Here is a 17,503-nt window from a genome sequence, read left to right as displayed (position 1 = left end):
CTTGCTTCAAAGAAAGTAATAAGATACACGAGTTTGCAAAGGAAGCAACTTTTGAAGCATATTTAAAATGCAATAATTAAGAGAATGGTCTCTGACAACCACTGTGCACCAATCTGGGAAAACACTCAAGCATGCGTTAGATTTTAAACCCAAGAGTTTAAACCCAAGGAAGTGCCTATACCTCTGAGCCAGGGTCTCTGTCTTGCCCAAATCCTCCCTCCCTGGGAGTGCTGGTGCCCAGGCTGGGCTGGAGTGGAATACCAAAGCAGGGGGGATAATTAACAACCGGTGCTTTCAAGTGACCTGCAAACGTAAGGTTTGCAGGCAGTGGAGAGGAGGAGACCAGGCTGTCAGTGAGATTGGAGGAGACAGATGTTTAATGGAGTCCAGGATTACAGATCTGCCAGGCTTCACATGTAATCACCAGCTTCTTAGGTTTCCTCTTTCTTCTCCCCTTCTTCTGGGTCTATTACAGGGTCAGGGGCTGGGGGAGGGGAGGATGGAGATTTTCAGATTTCCAGCTAAATTCCTTGAGCTGCCCTTAATGCTCTGACCTATTCCCAGCTGAAACCATAACCTACCAGTCCTCCGGGACTCAGAGAGACAGGAGTTGATTTTTAGTTGAAAATCAGAGGAGCGATGCATTTAACTCCACAGATCCACCTCCTTTCCCCCACACAGCGCAGTAGCTCTGCTGAGCAGTCTGTGTTTGACTCAGAGAGGCCACACAGCAGAGGAACAACACCGCAATCAATAGTGCCAGATGACCCGCACGCAGTGTGCCGGGGAGCGCTCTGCCCCAGGGGACACGTCTGAACTGTTTCCCACCCGTCACCCGCTCCTGAGGATCGATAGTCCCTACCGCTTCTCACACGGGAAATGACTCCACAAATGCTTTTTGCATTTATGGGCATTGCTCACTCTTTCCTCCAGTCTTACTCACTTTTTGTCCTCTGTGCAAGGCAGGGGGTAGCTATTACTTTGTGAAAGCAGAGCCTCATGAATTAGAAGGACCAATGTTCCCACTTAAAAACACAGGGGAGAGGAGCAGGGAGACCTGGTTAGACTGAATGACCCATCCCATATCATTAGATAGTAGGAAGAAATTCTTTACTGTGAGGGTGGTGAGACACTGGAACAGGTTGCCCAGGGAAGCTGTGGCTGCCCCATCCCTGGAGGTGTTCAAGGCCAGGTTGGACGGGGCTTGGAGCAACCTGGTGTAGTGGGAGGTGTCCCTGCCCAGGGCAGGGGTGTTGGAACTAGATGATCTTTAAGATCCCTTCGAACTCTAACCATTCCATGATTCCTCATGTCTCGACCCCAAGGCAACTCCCTACAATTGTGCCCACCTTAAGGCAAGGAGTCCCAAAGTTGAATTAAACCACCCTCTACAGGAACACAGCACCTTCAAAAGCCTCTGTGCATCCTCTAGTTCCTGTGCTGCCTCTTTGAGCAGCCTGTGGAGGAAGAATCCTGGCAAGGGGGTGACTCTTTGGCAATCTAAGAGATGAATGCTGACATTAGGCATTGCTGAAGTTCAAGCCAAATGCAGATCCACAGATGGCAGTGTGAAAACTGCAGTTCTATCCCAAAATGCTGGACATGTAGAAGAGGGCATAACTGTAGAGCTCAGGCACAAATATGCCACCACTGTGACTGAACGTAGGTCTTGTAATGATAAAGACTGTAACAGGCACTAAATTGTGTTAATGTATCTGTATGGACATAAGACCATTCAAAATCTGACGCAGGGGTGATTGGGAGATTTGTCTCCGAGGCAATACTCTGTCACAGGCATATGTCATGACCAAGGACGTGTCACTCAGGCCCCTCTGCTCATCAGCCGTAAAATTTCACCAGCGGTGCACTGACACAGAGGGCGGTTATACGAATTCATGTCTTGCCAGCAAACAGGGTTTAGACTCTGTCCGTGGCTAAGATACATGTATTCAAAGTACTTGAGCGGTTGCATTGATACACTCCCCCCCAGCTGCATCCCAACGATTAATGCAATGTGCTTGCAGAGAAGTCATTTCTCTGGGATGGGACAGGTCTGGAAGAGACAGGGTTCTGGCACACATAAGCAAGGTCAAGCATGAAGCAAAGGGATACCGACCTGCATTTTGTGTTAAATCCTTCCCTGCGGTGAAAGACTGTCAAACTGCTCCTAGCTGGTCCCCTCAACACAGCTTGCGTTCCTCTATATGGGATCAAGAAAGCTATAACTTAATGTCACCTACAGGATGGCTATAAAGAGGAGGACAATTACTCTCTCAAGAAGCACTTCCCTCTCCAATACACGCAGCAGAGCTCAGACTAGATACCTGATGGCAACATAACAAAAGTCCCTCTGAACTTTGGGATCCAGCAAAGCATTCCAGCTCTCACCAGTGCATGCACACCAGCCTCAGGTGTCAGGAGGAGACCTAAGTTTCAACAGGCATTAGAGGAATTGCAGAGAGTTCCAAAAGAGGTCCTGATCTTGGAGATACTTTCTGAACCTTCAGGAGACATGGAGTTACAGTGGTTTGCCCACAGGTGTGCAAGGACTCTGTGAGCAAGGCAGGGTATGAGTCTAGGTCTCCGAAACCCTGGACTGTCTCAACCACAAAGCTTTTTTCCCTTTCCACTGCATTTAGCATAGTACTTGCTTTAGGGCAAAGTGGGACACTTGAATACAGCATCAAACTGGCTTGCAAAAGCATTTCCAAAGCATAGAAAGAGCTTAATTCAAGCGTGAAAATCCCAAGGCTGAGGGGCAGTGGGAGATGAAATTCCAGATGCCCATGCATCTCATGGGATGGAGACAGCTTCCCAGCAGAATTTCTTCCCTTGCCATAAATGGCTCATTTGGGACAACTCCAAGAGCTTGAATTGGTTCCTCACCTGCTCACCCCGGCTTTCTGCTTTATTTACATCCCCGTTGGAACACACAACCAACCCAGCAGGAGGTTAAGGGACTCCCTATTCCCTTAATTATCCCACAACTCCTTACTCCTAGGATACCCATGTGCTAGCAGAAAATGAGTTAAAATCAAGCAAAACTATGACTTTTTGTAATAATACGCCTTTTGCTGATAAAGAATAATTTCAAAAGAGTCAGCAGCACAATGTGCTACAGTTTTGCCAGTGGGCCAAATCGCTTTTATCATTCTTGGCTGAGAAGCACAGGCACTCAACACAGTGTCTTTCCCATCCTTAGCTGAGCATCCATGCAGGATTTTCCATCTATGCAGTCATTTCTTAGAGGGCATCTGACCATATTTAATGAGCCCTTAATTGGGTGAAAGCAAATGCGAGGGAGAGCAGAGTTCAGCCTCTGATATTGCTGAGGGTAATGAGTGGTATTTTAGGGGCAGGAAAGAACAGTCAAAGAGAACAGAAATTTCCTTTGCTTCCAACTGGGATTACACTCATTGCTTGATAGAGATTGCCTGAACTCTAGGAACTGTTCTTCCCTATCTCTTTTGTGCAGGACTATCCAAGAGCAGGGCAGCTGGGCAATGAAATGGGCAGTCTGGAGTCCACTTGAGGATTTAGGGAGAGCCTAACACGACACATCTTTGCAAAGAGAGCATGCATTTCAACTCTTGACTTGGGTCTCAGAAGCTCTGATGACCCTGATCTTATCTAGGGTGCCAGTCTGGTTTAGGAACAGCCAATTACTCCAAGGAAGAGACTATGCTGTCAACAGCCTTCCTTCTCAGCTTTCAGAAGTTGAATAGTGGAGTCCTGCAGAAGACTGAACCATCTCCAAAGGGTGGATGTCCAGAGTGGTCATCTTTCAGACTATGCACAGTAACCCCTTCTACAGGTTGACAGTCAATACTCCAAGAGCCTAGAAGACAGCAGAGTCGAATAATAGAAATCTGCAACAGCATGGCCAAAAATTTACAGTTTATGGGTGTCTCTGTTGCTTTTAAATCCCCAGGTCAAAAAGTCACACCTATTAGACAATCTCAGCTTTCCCTTTTCAAACAAGATCATTTCTGTCTTTTCTGGTTCTGGACCAATGATGAAAAACATGGTCTGCACACAACCTGACGGCTCACAAACAAACAAATGCAAATTAAAAGGAAAAACTGTGGAGTTATTTTTAAAACTTGTGATCTTGAGCCAGTGTTTCTGGGGACAGCCTCAGACTGACAATCCCCTGGAAACAGCCACTCCAAACCTAGGAGTTAATGCTAATTGAAATCTTGCGCAAAGACCACATTTGAAGAAATTAAGCTATAATTAAGCAAAGTTATTAATGATTGCTTTAACTAATTGATATGATAACAAAAGCAGCAGACAAGATTTAATCAGTGGTCACAAAATCAGAAGTAAACTAGCCAGTCGCCACTTCTTCTTTTGCAGCTAATTTGCACACAGTAATTCTGTTGCAGATAGTGACTCAGCGGCAAAGGGAAGAAGAATAAATCTCAGGAGACAAATAGGTATAAGCCTTCCCCATTTTAATGAGAAACAGACACAGAAAGGCCAAAAAGACCCCGTCAACATGATTTGCAATACTGTTACTTAATTTTTACCAAATGTGGTTTCTGCCAGGCTTCAGTTAGAGTGCATATTTATTTGATATTTCATTGGCAAAGTTTAAAAGAGCCCCCAAAATACCTATCTGCTTCTGCTACGCATGACCCTACCAGCCTCACCTTCGACATACTGCAATGGTTTTAGGGAATGATAGCACCGCACAGATGTGATTTATTCTCAGATCATGGATGAGTTTCTGCTAGTTTACAGGGAAGAAGCTGACTCATCTGCATGAAACAAACCTGCCTGCACAGAGAGAGACAGCAAATCTCCTTCCTTGAGTCAAACGTAGGGTTACTCATAAACTGTTTGCAGAACAGAGTCTTCCCGAGCCATTAGTAAACAAAAAGTAGGAGGCAGCTCAAAGCCTTGTGAGTTTAATGATAAGAAGTTGGGGCATCTTGCTCTTTGCCTTCTGTTTTTTGAGCCTTTAAGTTCATTTTCTCTAGCTCTTTCCTTTGATCCCGCTATATCAAAGGGAAGAGCTGAGATTCTCATGTCTTGGAGTTGCTTCCAGGTGCTGTGTCAGCTTTGCAAAACACACCTAGCACTGGGAGAGACCCAGGAGTCTAACGTGATGAAACAAAGTTATTTAGGGGGTGATGGAAGTGACCTTCCAAATACCAGTCCAAAGCCACAACAGGAAAAGGAGCATCCTGCACCTCCTGGCATGTAGAGCTGCACGTGTGTGTCAACACTTAAGCATCAAGGAAGCAAGGAGGGATGGCCAGCCAGCAGCGTGGGGACAGCTGGAAGAGGAGAGAGCAAGGGAACAGGGATTCCAGGAGTGAAGGAGTGATGGAAAAGCGAATGTAAGCCTGCGAATGAGAGGACAGGGCCATAAAGAGGCATGGGACCAGGAACAGTGAGAAAAGGGTGAAAGAAGCACCTCAATCCCTGCAGAGAGCTCCAGGGAGCTTGTAGGGAGCTTGTAGGCTCAAGCTTCTCAATTGGGAGGAGAAAGAGATTCAGGGAGAGGGTTACAGGAGGTAGAGGGACCTGAGGAGGCATATGCATATGTGATGGGGAGCAGAGAAAATGCAGAGACACTGCAGGCCTCCCGTGCTCCTCCAGCAGTATTTCCCATCTGCTCCTCATCCCCTTGGATCAGCGTGTGAGGCAGAGGGTTCCCCGGTGTCTGTGCACCAGAAACAAAAAAAAGAAGAAAAAGAAATAGCCCAAGCCTCCAATGTACCGATACCCCCGTGACCCCCAGGGAACATCTCAATACAAGGACAAGTGCCATTTAGACAGATAAGTGAGGAAACGACACCCCGGAGCAGCCCCCTCCCTGCCTCTGCCACGCAAGACCCCCGTTCAGTGGGAAACACCATCCAGCTTTGTGAAGGCTGGAGCTAAATTGCAGACCTCCTGATAAATCATGACAGATCCCATGCATAGAATAGAATCATAGAATAATAGAATGTGTTGGGTTGGAAGGGACCCCTAAAGGTCATCTAGTCCAACCCCCCTGCAGTAAGCAGGGCCATCTTCAACTAGATCAGGTTGCTCAGAGCCTCATCAAGCGTGGCCTTGAATGTCTCCAGGGATGGGGCCTCCCCCACCTCTCTGGGCAACCTGTTGCAGTGTCTCACCACCCTCATTGTAAATAACTTCTTCCTAATGTCTAAGAACTTCTTCCTAATGTCCTAATGCACCAACCCTTCCCCACTGTGTTATCAGGGACTTGAAACACACGTTCATACTCAAAACACACATACATCCACACCTCCGTGAAATGATGGGACCTTTGCATACTGTATCTCTGGGTTTCGGTGACAAATCTTCCTGTATCCCTTGTTTAAACAATCTCCCTATAAAACATGTTTTTATATATAATGGAGCCTCTGACAGTGAAAAGCTGTTGTATCCTGCTCCCGAGAGCACAGCACATCTGATAGCACCAACAAGTGCTGCTCATCACCTCTTGGCATTCAGAGGAGCTGCAAGGGAGGACCTGCTCCAGCCACAGGCCACAGGGCTGAGCTGGGTTCCCCATTCCCCTTGGAGCTCAGGGAGTCAGTTCCAGATGAAAACTCCCATGTGTAACCCAAGGACCCCACAGTGCACTGTGGAAACTGCTCCCATGAAGATATTGACCTTAAAAAGGCCAGGGGATATATTTTTTTGGCACGAGAAAGCCTCTTCTAGTAGCCAGATTTATAGTGACAGCTCCTTGAAGGTGTTTCAAGTTAAAGGGTGCCTTGCTGAGCTAAGTCCAAATGCCTCATTGCAGAATAGTTTGGGGCATGGTAAGAGCGATACTTGCTGGGACTGCCAGAGCCGTGATAGGACTGGGACAAGCTGGAGAAATTGGCTTTATCATTGAGGCTTCATTCCTTTTGAAGACTGGTGAGTGATGGAACCAAGCCTGGCAAAACTGCTTTTAATGGAGTAGCTACACACCCAACAGGATCCCTCTTATCTGCAGGGCACAGCCAGAGGGACAACCTCCTCCTTCCCCAGGGATAGGACCATTCCTGGTGCCTGCCTGCCTTTGAAAAGGTCGGGTCATGCCATCACCCTCCTTTCCCTCATCTCCAGTGACCTCACAATATTGGGGATTTCTGTGGGCGGTGAAAACCTCTGATAAGTCAGATCTTCATCCATTTATGAAAAGAACTGTGCAACATGGCAGGTACAGTGGATGGATATATGCTCCCCACAGCCAGCCTGCACTGCTCCACGCTGTTCATAGTCCTGCCTCCAGCAAAGGCAAACCCCTGCGCTCACTCTCAGCCACCAAGGCTCTACAAATGCTAATTCATTCGAGCACTTGAAGTGCGTTATATCAGGAGCACACAGATAGCGTCTGCATTGCCGTGATGGCAGCGCTGTCATTTGCATTGCTTGCTACGTCGCAGATAAAATCAGAAATGGGCAAAGGCTTCTGTAGTGTTGAGTGTTTCACTAAATCGGATCAGATTTTAAATAATAACAATCTGTGCCCTTTTCACCAACATCTCTTATACAGAGACCCTTCAGCATCAAAGATGGAGGAGATGATTGAATAAATCACAGGGACCCCTGAGTTCTCTATAGGGCTCTGTCAGCAACTTATGGTCCTGAAAAAAACCTGCCTAAGCTTGTGCTTCAGAATAGCCAAACACAAAATGAGTCTGTTCATGCTGTAATGGTCAAGGCAGTGCAGGTAGTCAACACATCAGCAAGAATATGTTCTTGGAAGTTTCTGGAGGAAAACAACAAGGAAGGAGGAAGTTTATGGAGGAAAACAACTTGCTCCTCTTGTTCCAGAACTCATTTTTTTAGGAAGTGAGAGTGAACAGTGCTGCCCTGTTGCCCTTTCCTAGACAGAATCAAGTCAGCTCCTGGGTGTGTTATGAGACCAACCAGTCCAAAGGAGGCAAATGTATTGTCTCCGTAAATCTGAAGGGCTGAACAAAGCCACTGATGCTATCTGAGGTGACCTGTTGCCAAATGGGCCTACAAAAAAAGGAAACTCTGGGGAAATCTGAAATCAGTGGGTTGATTATTGGCATATTGTCACGCTTAAGGGGTTTGACCATGCAGGAAGCCCCATTCTGCTCAAAAAAAAAAAGTATCCACTGAATAAAAGGACAAGAAAGCGGAACCATGTCTTGACCAACATCTTCCAGGAGCTCACAAGCAACACCTGCCTCCATCTTCCCACCCCATCCCAGCAGGTGACTGGGACTGTTTTCACTTCAGCACTGGAGGTGCATCCTATCCTTGCCCAGCATGGAGCAGATGAGAAGGCAATCCCAGCTCTGTCATCATGTCCTTTTTTCTGAGTTATCAACATCTTGCAGCCTCTTTAATAAAGACAGATGTACAGAGTTGCTCCCCTCTCCACTCCAACTTTAAGGTATCCATAGCTTAGGGAGATGGTTGGAGACATTGTAGAGACACAAAACATTTTAAAAAAAAATTATTCAAGCAGAAGAGATGACAGTCATAGGTTGGAAACTATAACGCACCAACTTTGCATGGGAAGAAGGATAGCCAGCCTGCCACATCTGAGCTCCTGGACCACAGCAACCCCGCTAAACACCTCCCTCCAAAAAACGCACGTATCCCTGCCTTATGGGCCAGGAGAAAACTTCTTTTAGCTTAGTTAAAGGCTAATAATTTCAGTGTTAGCCACAGCCTGGAAAAGAGACACCAGAAGAGGATATGAGGAGGGTCTATAAAATCATGGCAAATGAAGAAGAAACTTGTTTTTTGTTCTTCACTGCTACTTTTTTTAAATCAGGAATTAGTGGGTGGTAAAACTGCTACAAGGGTGGGTGAGAAGAGCGGACATTGCAGCCCATCTCCATCCTGGAGACTTCTGACTGTTGACCACTGCAGAGCAACGCTGTCAGAGCGTCAGAGCACGCCACACAACATCTAGGGGGGATCTCGGTGTTAAAGAACTGGGTAATACTCGGAGGACACCACATCGCTCTGAAAGTGCTACGGGAATGTGTGTTCCCAAGCAAGACATCCTCCAGGCAATTCATGAAGGCAAAAAGAAGCACATCAAGTGGATGTTTTATGTTTGGTGCCACTTACATGATCCAAGGTCAGATGGTTAATACTTGCTCAAAGAATCACTGAACCCTAACGTATCAGTGAACATGTCACACTTGGACTGGTGGCCTCCAGTTGAACTGAAGCTGCACTGTAGGGCACCTGCCATCACCCTACCAAAATCCCTCATTGCTCCATTTTTTTGGGGATGTAAAGCTCCTCACAAGCTCTCATGAATCAACTAGTCGCAATATTTCAAGTCCCTATACGTCCACAAGTTTAATTTAAATTTTACAATTACTTTCTTCATGCAAAACTATTTCCTCCACCCACCCCAAACAGCAAACTTCCTAAGGCCAAGCACTCTGCTGAAATCAGCCAGACTTCCATGTCCTTCCTTGGAATCTGGCTGTTAGTATTTTCAATAATAATACTAATAAAACAACAGGAACATTACGCTAAACTTGGCCTGCGCCCTGGCAGGCAACGTCCTACATTCTTGATCACTGTGTCTCAAAGAGGCTCCAGCTTCTCCAAATACTCCAGTTGGAGCCAAGTGATTCAGCGCTACCCTTCTCCATATCTGTGGCAGATGTAGCCACAGTTTGAATGGGGGTGGAGAGCAATGTGGTAGGCAGCAGATGCAGTAGAACTCCTTGTCATGTAGCCAGTAGGACGCGTACTGCATAAAGCAATGCTGGAGGTGGGTTCTGCCCCCTTAGTTCTCCGCCTCTGGCCTCCCAAAAATTGCGTCAGTGTGTAAATGCAATGGTTTCTAAGCACAAAAAATCATGAGACCAACGACAGAGCACATCTTTGTAGTAACTGTGTGTAGTAACTGTGTTCACTATCAGAACTTCATGTGCAATTCTGACGTCCATAACATGATCAAGCTTAAAGCTTTCAAAGCACCATGGACTGACGGCTTTTCTTACCTGCTTCTCAGACATGATGTAGAGGTGTTCGTGATCCATCGAGAAGGCCATATCCCGTAATATGGGGCCAGTATCCACCACCTGCATGATCTCATACTCCAGAGTGTTCTTGGTGGTCCCATCCACACGGATCTGCAGAACAAAAAACAAAAGCAGGGAGAGAACATGAGTATTTTTCCTCTTTCTATGGAGACTGTAGAATAATCACTGGAGAAATGCATTGTGGTCCAGGTCTTTTGGACAACAACCACTGTCATTGCAAAATAAGGACAAAACAAGTTTAACTGCTTCTGCTGGTCCCATCAACACAAGAGCACTGTGGAACAGTACAGACCCTACTCGCTTTTATCTGGCACTATCACTCTGTTGCTGTCATCGCCTGGACAAATCTCCTGAGCTGAAAATGATGGCACAAAGGGCAGAATCTGTGGTGATGATGAGCAAAAGATTAAAAAAAACACACAAGACTCTGCAGGACTGACTCACTCAAATACTAGTCAGACAGTATTATTGTTCTTATTGCTAATATTCCATGGGGCAATATATTATTGCAGAGTGTACAACACAACACAGACTATTTCTCTTGTTGATTACATATATCAGACATTGAAATCAGTCCTGCACAAATGTGGCACCTTATGATTCCAGCCACATCTCATAACAAGGTGTCACTTAGGAACATCAATAACTGGAATTATGAGAAGGAACCAAACACACAGTCCCAGTCTATCCCTGACAGTGACCCAGAGATACAGAGGAAAGTGTACAAAACACTGGAGTTTTATTTACTTGTCTAAAACCAATTTCTAGATACGGGGCTGAAAACAAGCTGGAGAAGGTTTTTAATCCCTTTCAACAGTATAATCACAATTCGGGATAATCTAGCTATCCACAGGAGTGTTGGGTCCCTCTGGACTTTGTGAGGCTCTGGACTTCAGCAAACCCTTGGCCACGTATTTCAGAGATGCATCCACATTGCCTGTCTCCCTCGTTACATTTTCAGTGAGTAGCCTTTCAGTTTCTGAAAATCACCTATCCTGCAGCAACACAAACATTACAGCAGCTTTCCCTAGAAGACACAAAATCGTATCAGATCCACTTCGGGTTCCACATCACGCTCTCCATACCTTCCTGACCAAAGGCCCCCAGTCCCTGGTTTGCACTTATGCAGTTTGATAGCTGAGCAAAATGCACCCTTCCCACCCAAAGGAAAAAAACAAGCTGTGGAGAACTTATGGTATCAAGACCCATTCCCGCTGTTCCCTGGCACACAGTCCATGAGTTTGTTCCTTCTGTATCAACCTTTCAGCCAAGAAACTGAGCCTGAATCATCTTCTATATCAGAAAGGCAAAGAGAAAGGGAGAGAGGGAATGACAAAGGGTCTGGAAAGCCTGTAAGAGCAAAGGGCAGCAATGATATTTGATGATATACCATATACGAGCATATATAAATATGTTATATGAACATATGATATATGATTCTTATCTTCCTCTTTCCTCGATCTCCCCACATGCTGTATGACAACAAAGAAACCTCATTTCACAATAGGGGAAACGAGGCAGAGAAAAGTTAGAGGGTCTCTCTGTGCCAGCAAAGTGTGCGGATAGTGCTCAGGGATGCTCAGATCCTGTGTGCAACCCATCGGGATGCTCAGCCTCCGAAGAAGTGGGCACACATGGAGGCTTTGGCTGTTGGGCTGGCCAACTGACACTGGAGGATTTGCAGTTAGTTTTTCATCTTAATGGATCTGGTGACAACAGCAACGCACTCAGCAGCATCAACGCACGAAGACGTCAGGGCCTGAAGCCCAACACGGAGCATCCGTGCCTCCCGCTGGCTCTGACCGCCTGGGAGGAAAGGGCTCACTTGTGTCCGTGGTCCCTAATGGGTGAATTCTTCTCCTCAGAGTCTCTCTTCTTGAAAGTGGACATTGATATGATTCACCCATGAGGTCAAGGGCAAAGAGGCCAACGGGCTCAAGATGAGGACAGGCAGGAGAAAGGAAGGAGACAGAAAGGGCTGCAGGTTGGGAAACACGGGAGTCCCCCTGTTGGGGCTCTGCCCAGGGCAACTCGAATGCTCCCATGGCAGGAGCTTTTCCTATTTCCCATGGGGGCTTTCCTGCACCAAGTTCTCACTCTCAGGGAGCAGTTGCTGAGCTTCGCCTGCTGTTTCAGCTTTTCCTCTCCCTGCCAAGTCCCCTGTGGCTGCTTGTTCTCATCAGAAGGCTGCAGAAGATCCTCGCTCTCTCCACTGATCACTCTGCTAAACAAACCTTATGCCTTTGCTGCTTTGACCTTGATTTTTCAGCATCGTCAGGGTCAGATCTGTAGGCCACTAGATATGTAAGCAGCCAATTATCACCCCAGGGCTCAGGCACTGTCCTCAGCCTTTGCCAGGCCCCATTAGAGGAGACGGAGCTCAGAGATGGAAGAGGCAGAGAAATGGTCCGCTGGAGTTAACAAACCGCGCAGACAGGAGGCACAGCCCCCAGGGATCTCCCCTATGCATTCGGTGCAGGTAAAAGATTGCAGAGGTTTCACACCAGGAAAACAGAGATACTCGGAAGTGATTTAACAGCTATTGCTGGCCTAATTGCCTGCAAAATCATTATTTTGCAGAGGGGGAGGGAGGGAGGAAGTGGGCTCATTCCACCGTACATGTGCAAACACACGCACATGGGTTCACGCACATGCAGTCCAAAAACTATAAGCACAGAAACCTCTCTTTCTAGTTAAAGCTAGTAACTAAGGAAAAAGAAAATTCAGAAGAAGGCTAGAAAGTCTGGCAGGCATTAACCCACACTGCACAGACCGTGTGAGCCCTGCACCAGCAAAGAGGTGATTATTGTAGCTTGCAGACAAAAATCTGTCCCTTAACTCAAGCCATCCCTTTACCTGTCTCAAACTATGGCTTTCTTATGTTTGACCCCAGGCATGGAGCCCACCTTCCCTGTGCATTCTTCTCAGTTCTGAGCATCAAACAACACCACAGCAATTTCTCTTAGAGAGAGATTTATTCCTGGCTCCCAGACACCCACTAGAACCAGGGCATTTGGATTAGAAAAAAAAAATAAAAAAAATCAGAAGAGTCTGTGAAGGGGAAATGAGAAGATTCTCATCAAAGCCTGCAAGTGATCACCACTAAAGTCAGGGACACTGATACAATCTCTGCTCGGAAAGCTCCCCAAGTTGCCAATTGCAGGGAATTTGAAGCACGCACGAGCAGTTTGCTCAGTTCCTGCTCTTCTTTGCCAGCATCAGCTACAAGCCACACATGGAGCTGGGGTGCTGGGATAGATAGAGTTTTATTCTGACTGAAGTATGGGTATTCTTATATTCAAGATGTTCTTAGGCTGTGGGATTAGAGCCTGACTGACAGTCCAGTGGGGATTTCTCCTTGAAACTGCCTGGAAACCATGAGCATCTATGCAAGGCAAGACGAAAGGGAGCAAGAAGCGACGGAAGGAAGGGACTCCAGGACCATACATGAGTCTCAAAATGCTCAGTCCACCACAACCGCCACTACCAGACATGTGCACACTCCCACAAACACTCTCATCCCCTCCACCACAGCAATACCCGTTCCCACTGCCTACACATCTGTCTTGGACAAGCACACGCTCCTTGGACCACAAGATGCTCTACTCAGCACCCCAAGCTCCTTTACCCTCCTGTAACCAAACACACTTGTGCAGAGCTCCCGGGGACCAACGCGGTTTGGCAGCATATTAATCTGGCTTCCCGGAAGGCTGTACTCACTGGGCTTCATTCTGCAAAGCCGTCTGCTATTAAAACATCAGCATGATGCTTCCCGAAGGTCAACTACCAGGGGACCTATTCTGGCAGCTGCTTGTTTGTTTGTCTGAACATTATCTAGGTCTGGCTGTTTATTTACATCCATTGAAGTATCAGACAATAAATATCCTCTCCCAGTAGCAAACAGATGCTTGCACTCGAATGTTCTGGCTAGCGTTGGCTTCAAAACGATCTCCTTAATGAGCAAACAACACTATTAATCTTTAAAGACACAGACTCTGGCCTTCCCTCAGCTCCTACCCTGGCCATGACTAGCCCTACAGGCATCCTGGCAAGGAGCCCATGGGCCTGGTGGATGAAAGAAGGTAAGAGCTACCTTCCATCACTTGACTGGTGCTTTTCAGCGTTATCTGGGTGTCCCCAGCTGCTGTGGGGTCCACAGGAAGGTGATGCTTGAGCGCAGTCTCCTGGGCAAGTTGGTGGCAGGTGCCTCAACCACATTTCTAAGAGGGAGATGGGTTTTAGAGGTTGGGATTATATGGTTATCAAAAGAGAGGGACACAATCATGGGTATGGACTCAAAAAGGTCAAAGAAAAGCAGTGGGGCTGGAGGACAAAGAAGGAATTAGTGCTAGCATTTAGTCCCATTGCTGGAAGACAAACAATGATCATGGCAAAAAGCAAATATTTTTAAGCTCACGAGAGCAACAGAAACACCTGCCTTCCAGATTGGCGCATTGATCCTGTCCCGTAGTCTGAGAGGGCCACATACCTCTGTTGGCATGTCATTCCTCCACTAAGGTGGATGGGGACGGTCTTTTTTGGAAAGCCTCATTGTGCAGATGTGGAAACTAGGTGAGAAAGAGGTGAAGTGACCGAGCATGCCAGCAGCGGAGCTGGGAAAACATCTCCCAAACTGTATGTATACATTAGTAAATAGCATAGCAGAAAAGGAGATACCTGTAAAGGGACACTTTTCCTGCTAAATTTCAGCATGCATACTAGATGTGCTTCAGTTTTACTTAGACCCATCAAAGCCTGATCCCGTAGACTGAATCAGTATTTTAACGTCATCCAGTTTTGTTTTATCCAAGAAAAACTCAGTTCATACACTTTAAGACTTCTTTGCTGTATGAATCACAGCAAATTAAGCACAGACAACTGATTGTCTTCAAAATTGTCTTCAGGATCACTTCAAAAGCACAATCTCAAGCCCGGACTGTGCTGCTTCCTCACCTCTATTTTATTGTCTCAGCAGCTTGGACTGGTCTCTGTCAGCAAAAGAATGGATCATTTCATCTGGGCCAATTGAGCTCAGCTGTTTCCTACTCTTCTAAAACCATCACCTCTGGCCCAGAGCATCATTCCTGGCCCACCAGAGTCAAAATGAGACCCTCTTCATTAACTCCTGTGTATAAAGCATTTGAAATCCATCCAGGACTCCTGAGACCATGGTCAGGAGCAGGATCATGATGGCCTGCCAGGAGGACAGCAGGAGCACACGCTGGTTGGATGATAGTAATTGCAAATAATTAAATGAATAACTAAGTGGAAGAGGAACTGGTGAACCATGGCTCACTCAGCCAACCCGTCTCTCCCCGCCACTCTGCTTTTGTGCAGCGTCAGCAGCCCCCGGGCTGATGAAGTTAAAGGGAATTCATCATTGCCATCCCCAATCCTTCCAGCCGGGGCTCCAACAGCTCCTGCTCAAGTCATGCTGGTGGTTTATTTTGGCCATGAAATTGCCCCAGTTCCCAGGGGAGGTGAATAACTGGCTGCCAGGAAGGTTGCAAGGGTGGATTTCAAAGGCAAAGCCCCGCAGGTCACAGAATCCATCCCTGCTGCCTCGTCCTGGATGCAAGGGAGTGAACACGGCTGCGGCACTGCCTCTGAAAGGAGAAATATTTTTGGGCAGGGAAAGCCAGACCTGGCAGGACAATCTCTGTCCTCCCTGTATCCTGAGGCATCCCTCCTTTGTCCTCCCTGCCTCTCTTTCTCCTAGGGTTTCTCAATGAAATCACCATCATTATTTCTCACTATTGGATTAAGGATCCGCAAACCTCATTTCTAGGAGATCCAAGCAGCCCTGGAGCCCAGCACATCAATCCAGGCTGCTCTGAGCAGTGCCCAGCCACAGTCTTATGACTGCACAGGGGCCTCTAATACTTCATTGCTTTTCCAATATCAGTTCCTCCCTGTTTTATGAACCTAATGTTCCCCAGCGGATGCCGGGACTGCTGGCTGCTGCTCCTGGCATGACGAGGGGGCAAAGACACAGCAGACAGTGTATGATCTAATGTCAAGCCATTATGATGATCATCTATTTCTGCTTTTCCATTGATTTGGGTTACATGATGTAGCTCTATTGATCTTGGCAAAGACGAGGAAGGGGCTGGTGACACTCCATGCTCCTCCTATTTCTCTCCGTTTTGGCGTGTGTTTTCCAGTCGAATAATCCGTTCTAATTTGCTTAAAGCCTATTAACAGGAGATCAATTTCTAATAAAACATGGCATTTCAATAGCCCTGTCTATCTACCGATCCAAAAGGCTTTTAGAAAGACTAATTGAAAAAGCAAGGGATGAAGTATCTCTTGCTCATGCCTAATAGTCAGCAGCCCTCTCTGTTTTCTTGCACAGATGTTTTAAGGTGCTGCTTGCATGGTCGATGCCAGCCCATCCAAACACAGATCTCAGAGCACCTTCAGCCATATGGAGAGCAGGATCCTGGAGAACCAGGTGTTTAGTCTTCTCAACACTCATGCTTTCAATGTTGTCTGGATCCCAGTGTGTCGTGACGGCAGAGCCCCTCTCACCAGAGGTGATGCTAGCTGATCTGGAGAGGAGAGTCGACGCCAGCCTTTTGCTTCCAAGGGAGACCCACACCCTAAATTTGCAAGTGCCCTCCAGCTTTTATCCTGGCAAGGCTCACTCTAAAACGCTGTCCCAAGCTCATCAGTGCCTGTGTGATCACTCATGCAATTATATCCACAGACCCAAAGTTGTACACACAAAAATACCCCTGCAGAAGGCACCTACAGACACAGCAAGCTCACTCCATAGATGCATATGCACATCTGAGTGCACAAATCTGCTCTACACGACAGAAGCGACAGCAAAAAGGGTTGGTCTTGCAATCCCTTCAGGTTCCTGGTCTACATTTCTTTTATCTAGAAGATCTAAATCTTTTGGTTAGCAAGCAGGTAAGGCTTATTTGCTACAACATTGCAACAGCCAAGGAGAATGCTTCTTAGCCCCTTCTCCATCCACGCAGTTCCCAGGGCCTTTTTTCCAAGCAGCAAACACAAGAAAACAGCTTCCCCAGAATACCGCCGGCTAATCCCTGTCATCTGCAGGCGTTGCACTGTGATCCTCCCTCCGCACACCCTCAGCCGGGCTCCGGCGGGGAGCATGGGTGGCCACACTGGGCAGGGGCACGGGGTCTAATCCCTGCAGAGGAGTCACCCACTGACCTCTCATGTAATCCAGCCAGGCTGCAAAATTAGGTCAAACAGAGATGTGCCTATCTGCTGGATACGAGATCTCCCTTGCAGGGCAAGCGCAGCACCCTGGAGCTGAGGAGGATTCCTCTAAATTCAGCAGGGCCAGGAGAAACGTGGGGCAAAATGTTGATGGCCATCAGTTTTCCTCTCCTAGACAGACATGGGTCACCACACCTTGACATGGCTACCTGGTGGTCCAGTTTCATGGTGGGTCACTGTCTCACAACATGAAGATGATCAGAGGGTGGAGCTCCTCTGCTGTGAGGACAGGCTGAGAG

The 17,503-nt window shown here is 47.1% G+C and overlaps 1 protein-coding gene across 3 annotated transcripts in view; it reads right to left on the bottom strand.

Annotated features, from left to right (window-relative positions):
- Positions 1-17,503, bottom strand: part of PLXNA4 (plexin A4) — a 472,240-nt gene that overhangs the window by 225,733 nt on the left and 229,004 nt on the right. For all 3 annotated transcript variants that reach the window (XM_074573192.1, XM_074573194.1, XM_074573193.1), the window contains exon 4: positions 9,966-10,097. In XM_074573192.1, the coding sequence (XP_074429293.1) occupies positions 9,966-10,097 (132 nt within the window). The remainder of the gene's footprint in view (positions 1-9,965; positions 10,098-17,503) is intronic.

The sequence above is a fragment of the Larus michahellis genome, chromosome 1, assembly GCF_964199755.1.
Source record: "Larus michahellis chromosome 1, bLarMic1.1, whole genome shotgun sequence".
NCBI classification, from domain to species: Eukaryota; Metazoa; Chordata; class Aves; order Charadriiformes; family Laridae; genus Larus; species Larus michahellis.
The sequence above is the reverse complement of the archived record's forward strand: the minus strand, read 5'-3'. Positions and strand labels throughout refer to the sequence as shown.